Source organism: Phyllostomus discolor, chromosome 9 (assembly GCF_004126475.2).
Source record: "Phyllostomus discolor isolate MPI-MPIP mPhyDis1 chromosome 9, mPhyDis1.pri.v3, whole genome shotgun sequence".
NCBI classification, from domain to species: Eukaryota; Metazoa; Chordata; class Mammalia; order Chiroptera; family Phyllostomidae; genus Phyllostomus; species Phyllostomus discolor.
In genome coordinates this window covers 39774641-39785645 of record NC_040911.2, presented here as the reverse complement: position 1 = coordinate 39785645, position 11005 = coordinate 39774641, and the positions used below count along the sequence as shown (strand labels likewise).

The 11005-nt window shown below is 37.2% G+C and overlaps 1 protein-coding gene and 1 pseudogene across 1 annotated transcript; one reads left to right on the top strand and one right to left on the bottom strand.

The window, feature by feature from the left end:
- Positions 1–4422: 4422 nt before the first annotated feature.
- On the bottom strand, positions 4423–5200 carry LOC114506227 (proteolipid protein 2-like). The gene has a single exon (XM_036010108.1). The coding sequence runs from the start codon at positions 5198–5200 to the stop codon at positions 4787–4789; it is 414 nt and encodes a 137-aa protein (XP_035866001.1). The 3' UTR covers positions 4423–4786.
- A 620-nt stretch (positions 5201–5820) lies between these two features.
- On the top strand, positions 5821–5996 carry LOC114507224 (annotated as a pseudogene).
- Positions 5997–11005: the final 5009 nt, after the last annotated feature.

Genomic DNA, 11005 nt, shown 5'->3' with positions numbered 1-11005 from the left:
GACACCTACTACATTAGGCAACACTATCAACATGGAGTCAAAGCAGCTCTACCTAATACATAGAAACAAACACAGGGAGGCTTTCAAAAGGAAGAGACAAAGAAACATGGCCCAATGAATGAGTAGATCAAAACTCCAGAAAAAGCTAAATGAAATGGAGATAAGCAATCTATCAGATGCAGAGTTCAAAAACACCATTTATAAGGAGGCTCGAGGAACTTAGTGAGGACCTCGGCAGCATAAAAAAGACCCAGTCAGAAACAAAGGATACGCTAATTGAAATAAAGAACAATTTACAGGGAAAAAAAACAGTAGAATGGATGAAGTTGAGAATTGAGCCAATGATGTGGAATGTCAGGAAGCAAAAGACAACCAATCAGGACAAGAAAAAAAAAATGAGGATAGTATAAACAGCCTTTGGGACAACTTCAAAAGGTCCAACATTCACCTCCTAGGGGTGCCAGAAGGAGAAGAGAAAGAGCAAGAAATTGGAAATCTGTAAAAATAGTGACAGAAAACGTCCCTAATTTGGTGAAGAAAATAGAAATGAAAGTCCAGGAAGTGCAGAGAATCCCAACCATGATGGATGCAAAGAGGCCCACTTCAAGATATATCATTATTAAAAGGCCAAAGGTTAAAAATAAAAAGAGACTGTTAAAAGCAAGAGAAAAGAAGTTAGTTACCAGAAGATTGCCAGATGGGAGGGGAAGTGGGAGAATGGGTAAAGAGGTGAGGGGATTAAGGAGTACAATAGGTAGTTACAAAATAGTCATGGGGATGTAAAGTATCGTATAGGAAATGGAGTAGCCAAAGAACTTATATGCATGTCCCCTGGACATGGTGAGGGGATTGCCTGAGGGAGTAGGGGGTGTTGGGTGGATTTGGCAAAGAGGTAAAATTGAGGAAAACTCATAGCAATCAATGAAATATAATTAAAAATAAAATAAATAAAAATGTAAATCCTTAAAAAAATATACAGATGATGTATTCTAAAATTGTACACGAGAAACCTATATAATTTTATCAACCAATGTCACCCTAATAAATTCAATTTAAGAAGTCAAAAAAAATAAAATTGTAGGCCAATATCTTGATGAACATAGACACTAAAATCCTCAATGAAATATACCGGTAAGTAAAGCAAATACAGCAATGCATCAAAAAGATCATACACCATGATCAAGTGGGATTTATTCTAGGAATACAAGTTTGGTACAATGTTCACAAATCAATGAATGTGATATACCACATAAACAAAACCACACAATCACATCAATAGATGAAGAAAAAGCATTTGATAAAATCTAGCACCCATTTATGATCAAAATGCTCAGTCAAAGTGGGTTAGAGGAAACACACCTAAACATAATAAAGGCCATATATACAAACTCACCCTGGAATCATATCCAATGGGCAAAAACTCCAAGCATTCCCATTAAGATCGAGGATAAGACAGGGATGTCTGCTTTCACTTCTCTTATTCAACGTAATAGTAGAAGTCCTAGTCACAGCAATCAGATAAGAAAAAGAAATAAAAGGCATCCAAATTGGAATGGAAGTAGTATAGCTATCTCTATTTGCAGATGACATGATACTGTACATAGAGAATCCCAAAGATTCCACCAAGAAATTACTAGAATTGGTAAATGAATTCAGCAAAGTACCAGAATACAAAATTAATATCCAGAAATCAGTTGTATTTTTATAGCCCAATAATGAACTAACAGAAAGGGAAATTAAGAAAACAATCCCATTCACAATTGCTATGAAGAAAGAAAGTGAAGAAGACACAAATAATTAGAAGCATATACCATGGATATGGAAGAATTAACATCATTAAGATGTCCATACTATTCAAAGCAATCTATAGATTCAATGCAATTCCTATCAAGATTCCAATGACATACTACATAGAACTAGAACTAGAATTTTTTAAATATTTCAAAAATTTATATGGATCCACAAAAGGTCCCACATGGCAACAGTGATCTTGAGAAAGAACTAAGTTGGCAGAATCATGCTACCTAATATCAAACTATATTTCAAGGCCATAATAATCAAAACATACCCTGGTAGTGGCATAAATATAGACATATAGATCAATGGTACAGAATAAAAAGCCCAGAAATAAACCCCTACCTTTATAGTTAGTACTCAACAGAGGAAGCAAGCACATATAATGGGCTAAAGATAGTTTATTCAGTAAATGGTGTTGGGAGAATTGGATGGATACGGGCAGGAAAATGAAACTAGACCATGTTCTTACATACCACACAAGAATAAATTAAAAATGGATCAAAGACTTAAATGTTAGATCCCAAACCATAAAAATTCTAGAAGAAAACATAGACAGCAGAATCTTGGACATTGCCCATAGCAATTTTTTATAGGATATGTCTCCCCAGGCAAGGTAAACAAAAGAAAAAATAAACAAATGGAACTACATCAAACTAAAATGTTTTTGCACAGCAAAGGAAATCATCAACAAAATAAAACGACAACCAACAGAATGGAAGAACATATTCACCAATACATCTGATAAGGGATTAATATCCAAAATTTACACAGTATTTCTAAAACGCAACACCAAAGAAACAAAAAACCCAATTAAAAAATGGCAAAGGATCTGAATAGATGCTTCTCCAAATAGGACATACAGATGGCCAACAGACACATGAAAAGATGCTCAAGATGACCAATCATCAGAGAAATGCAAATTAAAACCACAATGAGATACTATCTCACAGCTGTCAGAATGGCTATCATCAATAAATCAACAACAAGTGCTGGCAAGGATGTGGAGAAAGGGGAACCCTAGTGCACTGTTGGTGGGAGTGCAGACTGATACAGCCATTGTGGAAAGCAGTATGGAGGTACCTCAGAAAATTAAAAATGGATCTGCCTTTTGATCCAGTAATCTCACTTTCTGGACTATATCCAAAGGAACACAAAACACGAATTTGAAAGAACATAAGCACCCCTATGTTCACTGCAGCATTATTTACAACCACCAAAATATGGAAGCAGTTCATCAATAGATGAATGAATAAAACAACTATGGGATATTTATATAATGGAACTCTACTCAGCTGTAAGTTAGAAGAAAATTTTACCCTTTGCAACAGTATGGATGGACCTAGAAAACATTATGTTACATAAAATAAGCCAGTCAGAGAAAGACAAATACCATATAATTTCATTCATATGTGGAATCTAAAGAACAAACTGAGCTAATAAGTAAAACAGAGACAGACTCAATGATGGAGAGCAGACCACAGCTAGTGGTGGAGGAGGTTAGGGGGTGGAAGTATTGAGCAAAAAGGGAAAAGGACTCGAACATGGACAACAATGCGGTGAGTTTGGGGGGTCAGGTGTAAGGGTACTAAATTGTAATGGAAAAAATTACAATAAAGGTTAAATAAAAAAGAAAGAGAAGTTAAAATAAATAAATCATTACCCTCAATGTCAATAAAGGGTATTTGTGCAAGAGTATTTGCAGAAGAGTATGAGAAAGGACATCAAGATATCTCAGCATAACTAGAATGTTTGAGCTCTGTCTTCAGGTAGTTATTTTAAAGATAAACGTGATTGTTGTTGTCTACACTTAGCACTCTTTCCCAGTCCTACCCCAGGAAACAACTGAGGGGTGTTCCAATAGTCTGTGTGATCTCTAAGACATCTATTTTCCATTATGTTAATTTTTTACATCTTTACAAAATTCTTAGAAAATTTTTCCTTATGTCAAATATCATGATATGGCTTCCAATTGTGACCAAGAAAGAGTAATCCACTATAGACTCTTTCTCCTCCAGATCACAACTAAAACCTCTGGGAAAAATACACACACGCACACACAGAATTACCTGAGTACTGTTTAAGTAAAGACAGGCCAATTGTGAACTGGAGTCAAAACTTAAAAAAGCAACACATTTGAGAATGAATTTTCCAGTTATTACCTTCTTTTGTCCTATGACTTTGCCCCAAAGACAGGCTCCAACTGCACAACTGTCAGCAGCAATTATATAAGCAATTAAACCTCTAAAATAAACCTAATATTTTTGCACAGAAAAACTGAGAAATAGGTACTCTGTGGAGCAGAGAGTGTAGGAGGCATTCTGGAGAGAAGTGAGCTGGAGAATAAGATGTCTCAACTGACTGTGTAAGAAATTGGACAAGTCCCCAGTTACCCTTGAGTTGCATATGTATGGGACAGACCCAGAGCAGCATAGCAAAAGTTTTGAGAATTGAACTAAGTATCAAACCACCAACCAGGTCTGAGACTTACCTCTCAGTGATATGCGTGTTGAATAGACCCAAAGCAGCATCAACAAGGTTTAAAAACTGAATTGAGATTGGAACCACTGCCTACAAAAAGTGATGTTTTTGTTCTAACAATCGGTTTATTATTTATTCTTCCACTGAACTACCCCTCACACTGAGGAGGTTATTTGGAGTAGAGTTAGTCTGAAATCAGAGGTGCCTTCCTCATTCATTTTGGGCTTAGGTTGGGGCACTGTCCAGGCAGAATTAGCCTCTTCCTTTGGATACTGCAGAATGGGGACTTAGGTACAACCATAAAGGTGGCCAAGAGGGTTGATTGGCAGGCTGGAAGACAAATTCTCCCAATAAAGGCATTTTTATCTCCATAGGGAGCTAGGAGTTGGCTGTAAATGTTATGGGGGTTGGAGGAATTAATTCAATGGAAGAGTTGCAGGCTGCAGAGAGAAATGAAGGGAATTCACTATAGTAGGCCATCTGCAAGGTCAGTAGGGGCTGCTGTATGTCTTTACTGTTTCCAGGGGGAGGTGACATAGGCATCATAGCCAAAGAGGCAGGTAGCAATTAGGCCCAATGTCCCATCAATAATTTCAGAGCGGGTTTCTTTCCCAGCAAGGACAAAAATGGAGGTGATCAGGTAGATAATTGCCGCTGAAAGGGTTCGAAAGAAATCACACCAGCGACAGCTGATGCATTGTATCTCGGTGTGCAGGCCAGTCAAGTACAAGATAAGGAAGACAACAGCAAGGTTCATCTCAGTCCCCGTCAGGGCATAGTATCCTAGTCCTAAATTACGGAAGCAGGTCAGAATCAGCAAGCAGAATATAATCTCAGTATACAGAAGAATTCCCTTTTGGCTACTTGAGAAGTTGGTGAAGGTAGCCCAGCAGCTGGAGGCTGAGCCACGCTGGGAATCCCCCATGGTGTTAGCCAGAGCCCTTGTGGGGCGCAGAGGATCGCAGAGGATCTGCTCACTTGCTGGAAGGTTTGAGGATGCTGCTCACTCAGATGTCCTTTCTGCTGTTTAGAAAGTGATCATAAAAATTTGCAGTCTGAAGCTTACTGGGTTGATTACCTGCTAAAACAGTAACAACAACAACAACAACAACAACATCCCTTAGAAAATTTTAACAGGGTTTGTGTCTATAGAATTTAATATTCAAAAAGTTTATAATACAATCCAAAAGTACTTAATAATTAAAGGACAAGGAAAATGTGATTATCAGGGGAAAAGATAATCAATGGTTACCAAACCCAAGAAGACACATATGTTGAAATTATAAGATAAAGACTTTAAAGCAGACACTAAAATAAACTCCATGATGTAAAGATAAACACACATGAAATAAAATAAATGGAAAGATAAAAGTTCTTAGCAAAGAAATTAAATTTTAGAGAACAAAATTGGCCCTGGCTGGTGTGGCTCAGTGAATTGAGAACCAGCCTGAGAACCCAAGGGTCACTGGTTCAATTCCCAGTCAGGGCACATGCCTGGGTTGCAGACAAGGTCCCCAGCGGCAGGTGTGTTAGAGGCAACCACACAGCTTTGCGCAGTGGCAGTATCGTAGCCAATGAGGTTTATCCAAGGCGCGATTATTGCTAATAGAGACAACCACACATTGGTGTTTCTCTCCCTCTTCAGGCTGAAGGTCCTCAGGCTGAGTTCTTCAGACTGAAGGAGAATAATATCAGGTTAGATTTGGAACTTTATGAATGAAAAAACAACAGCAATAATATCTGGGCAAATATAAAAGACTGTGTTTAAGGTTCTTTAAAATATGTTTAATAATTGAGAAAAATTTTAATATTGTGTGTGATGAATTTGTAATGCATGTTGATTGACTACACATGACAACTATAACATAGAGGAGTGAGATTAAGGGACTTACATGGTTGTAAAGCCTCTATGTGATACGTAAACAGTAAAATATTACTTTGAGTCTGAAACATAGACTTTGAAACATAGATTTTAAAATGTTAGATATTCTACTATAATTTTTAAAGCAGAGGTCTTCAACTGGGGGTAATTCTGTCCACGGGCGGATAATGGATACTGTCTAGAGACAATTTTGACTACCATAATTGGGGGAGAGGTGCAATTGGCACCTAGTGGGTAGGGGTCGGAAATGTTGCTAGACATCTAGAATGCACAGGACAGCTGTCTAGAACAAAGAATTATCTGGTCTGAAATATCAATAGTACTGAGGTTGAGAAACTTTTTCCCAGAACAGTGAGAGAGAGAGGCAAAAAGCAATGAAATAGAATAAACTACCCAAAAGAAGACAGGAAAGGGGGAACAGGGGAACAAAAAAGCAGATAGAACAAACACAAAACACATAGCAAAATGATAGAAAATCAAAGTAGTCATATTGCATTGAAAAATCTACATGCTGGCCTCAAGAAACCCATTTTAAATATAAGGACTTAAGAATAAAAGAATGGGAAAATACACACCATGAAAACAAAATTGGAGTGGCTATTTTAATATGACAGAGTAGACTTTAGGACAAGGAATAGTATTAGAGGTAAAAAGGACATTACAGATGTATAAAATGGTCATTTTACCAAAAAGACTTAACAAACTCTAAATGGATATGCACCTAATAATAGACTTTAAATACAACACATGCATCTAAAACAAGCCTTGAGAAATTTAAATAAATTAAAATCACACAAAGTGGATTAATTGGCCATCATAAAATTATATTATAAATTAACAACAGCAAGATTGTTCTATTTTAGTTTTGCATGTGGATGTCAAATTGTTTGATCACCAGTTGCTAAAAACTACTCTTTCACCATTGATTTTTCTTACCTTTGTTAAAAATCAATTGACCATTTTTGTTTGAGTCTATTTCTTAATCTATATTGTATTAAAATTTAAAAAATATATTTTATTGATTATGCTATTACAGTTGTCCCATTTCCCCCTTCACTCCCCTCCACCCTGTACACCCTCTCCCACCCACATTCCCCGCCTTTAGTTCATGTCCATGTGTCATAAGTTCTCTAGCTTCTACATTTCCCGTGCTATTCTTGCCCTCCTCCTGTCTATTTTCTACCTACCATCTATGCTAATTATTCTCTGTACCTTTTCCCCCTCTCTCCTCCTCCCACTCCCCTGTTGCTAACCCTCCATGTGATCTCCCTTTTTGTGGTTCTGTTCCTGCTCTAGTTGTTTGTTTAGTTTCTTTTGGTTTTGTTTTAGGTGTGGTTGTTAATAATTGTGAGTTTGCTGTCTTTTTACTGTTCATATTTTTTATCTTCCTTTTCTTAGATAAGTCTCTTTAACATTTCATACAATAAGGACTTGGTGATGATGAACTCCTTTAACTTGACCTTATCTGAGAAGCACTTTATCTGCCTTTCCATTCTAAATGAAAGCTTTGCTGTATAGAGCAATCTTGGATGTAGGTCCTTGCCTTTCATGACTTGGAATACTTCTTCCCAGCCCCTTCTTGCCTGTTAGGTCTCTTTTGAGAACTCAGCTGACAGTCTTATGGGAACTCCTTTGTAGGTTACTGTCCCCTTATCTCTTGCGGCTTCTAGGATTCTCTCCTTCATTTTTACCTTGGCTAATGTAATTATGATGTGCCTTGGTGTGTTCCTCCTTGGGTCCAACTTCTTTGGGACTCTCTGAGCTTCCTGGACTTCCTGGAAGTCTATCTCCTTTGCCAGATTGGGTGCATCCACCTGTGCCTCCATCTTGGCCGGAGGTCTCTATATTGTATTAAATTGATATAGATGTTTGTCTTTACCAAGACTACACTGTCTTGATAACTGTAGCTTTATAATGAGTTTGAATCAAGTATTATAAGTGTTCTATTTCAAAGTTATTTTGGCTGTTATGGGCCTTTTATGGAAATTTTAGAATCAGCTTCCTAATATCTACAAAATGCTGAGATTTCCATTGAGATTACATTATATCTATGGATCAGTTTGGGGAGAACTGACATTTTAATAATATTAATTAAGCCTTCAAATCCATGAACACTATACTCTCCATTTATTTGGGTCTTCTTATATTTCTTTTCTTTTTTAAATTTTAATCATTGTTAAAGTACAGTTTTCTCCCTTTTACTCCCATTCCAGCCCACCCACCCAACCCTCCCCACTTCCCTCCCATTACCACCTTCCCCCTAGTTTTTGTCCATGTGTCCTTTAAGTTTGTTCCTGTAAACCCTTCTCATTCCCCCCTGAAATTCCCTCTTCTCTCCCCTCTGGTCACTGTCAGCCTGTCCTCTTTTTCAGTGTCTTTGGTTATATTTTGCTTATTTCTTTGTTTTGTTGTTTAGGTTCCTGTTAAAGTTGAGATCATATGGCATTTCTCTTTCACTGCCTGGCTTATTTTGCTTTAGCATAATGCTTTCCAGTTCCATCCATGCTGTTGCAAAGGGTAGGAGCTTCTTCTTTCTTTCTGCTGAATTCCACTGTGTAAATGTACCATAGTTTTTTGATCCATTCATTTACTGATGGGCATCTAGGTTGCTTCCAGCACCTAGCTATTGTAAATTGTGCTGCTATGAACATCAGGGTGCAAAGGTTCTTTTGTACTGGTGTTTTAGTGTTCTTAGGATATGGACCCAGCAGTGGAATTGCTGGGTCAAAAGGCAGATCCATTTTTAGTTTTCTGAGGAAGTTCCATACTGCTTTCCATAGTGGTTGTACCAGTCTGCAGTCCCACCAACAGTGCACTAGGGACCCCTTTTCTCCACAACCTCTCCAACACTTGTTGTTTGTTGGTTTGTTTATGATGGTCATTCTGACTGGTGTGAAGTGGTATCTCATTGAAGTTTTAATTTCCATCTCTCTGATAGCTAGCAATATTGAACATCATTTCATGTGTCTTTGGATCTTCTGTACGTCCTCCTTGTAGAAGTGTCTGTTCAAGTCCTTTGCCCACTTTTTAATTGGATTCCTTGTCTTCTTAGAGTGCAGTCGTGTAAGTTCTTTATATATTTTGGAGATTCAACCCTTGTCTGAGGTATCATTGGCAAATATGTTTTCCCATGCAGTTGGTTCTCTTTTTATTCTAATACTGTTTTCTTTAGCTGTGCAGAAGCTTTTTATTTTGATGAGGTCCCATTTGTTTATTCTTTCCTTTATGTCCCCTGCTCTAGGGGACATGTCAGTAAAAAAGTTTCTGCATGAAATATGAGATTTTCCTTCCTAGTTCTCCTCTAGGACTTTAATGGTGTCACGGTTTATATTTAACTCTTTTACCCATCTTGAATTTATTTTTGTGTAAGGTGTAAGTTGGTACTTGAGTTTCATTTTTTTGCACGTAGCTGTCCAGTTCTCCCAACAACATTTGTTGAAGAGGCTATTTTTACTCCATTTTATGTTGCTGCCTCCTTTGTCAAATATTAATTGACTGTAGAGACTTGTGTTTCTTTCTGGACTCTCTGTTCTGTTCCATTGGTCCATGTGCCTGTACCAGGCTGTTTTGATTACAGTGGCCTTGTAGTATAGTTTAGTTTTAGGTATTGTGATCCCTCCTACTTTACTCTTCTTTCTCAAAATTGCAGCAGCTATTCAGAGTCATTTATGGTTCCATATAAATTTTCAAAGTGTTTGTTCTATGTCTGTGAAATAAGCCATTGGTACTTTGATAGGTATTGCATGGAATGTGTTAATTGCTTTGGGTAGTATGGACATTTTGGTGATATTAATTCTTCCAATCCATGCACACAGTATATGTTTCCATTTGTGTCTTCCTTGATGTCTTTCCTCAGTGTTACGTAGTTTTCTGAATACAGGTCTTTTACCTCTTTGATTTGGTTTATTCCTAGGTATTTTATTTTTCTTTTTGCTATTTCAAATGGGATTTTTTTCTTAATTTCTGCTTCTGCTATTTCATTGTTGTTGTACAGAAATGCCTTTGATTTCTGGATATTGACTTTGTATCCCACTGTTTTGCCAGATTCATTTATTAGGTCAAGCAGTTTTTTGGTGGAGTCTATAGGATTTTCTATGTACACTATCATGTCATCTGCAAACAGTGACAGTTTTGTTTCCTCCTTTCTGATTTGGATGCCTTTTATTTCTTTTTCTTGTCTGATTGCTGTGGCTAAAACTTCCAGTACTAAATTGAATAGAAGTGGTGAAAGTGGACAGCCTTGTCTTGTTCCTGATCTTAGTGGAAAAGATTTTAATTTTTGGCCATTGAGTATGATGTTGGCTGTAGATCTCTCATATATGGCCTTCATTATGTTGAGGAATGCTCCCTCTATTCCCACTTTGCTGAGTGTTTTTATCATAAATGGGTGCTGTACCTTATCAAATGCTTTTTCTGCATCTATTGATATGATCATGTGGTTTTTGTCTTTGCTTTTGTCTATGTGATGTATTACATTTACTGATTTGCAAATATTGTACCATTCTTGCAACCCTGGAATGAATCCCACTTGGTCATGGTGTATGATCTTTTAGTGTATTGTTGGATGCAGTTTTCCAGTATTTTGTTGAGGATTTTAGCGTCTATGTTCATCAGCGATATTGGCCTGAAGTTTTCTTTCTTTGTTGTGTCTTTATCTGGTTTTGGGATTAGGATGATGTTGGCCTCATAAAAAGAGTTTGGGAGTCTTCCATGTTTTTGGATTTTTTGGAATAGTCTGTGAAGGATAGGGGTTGGCTTTTCCTTAAATGCTTTGTAGAATTCTCCTGTGAAACCATCTGGTCCAGGGGTTTTGTGTGTTGGGAGTTCTTTGATTACTGCTTCAATTTC

Excerpts from the sequence above, each read along its gene's own strand:
- LOC114506227 (XM_036010108.1), bottom strand. The coding sequence starts at position 5,200 with ATGGGGGATTCCCAGCGTGGCTCAGCCTCCAGCTGCTGGGCTACCTTC.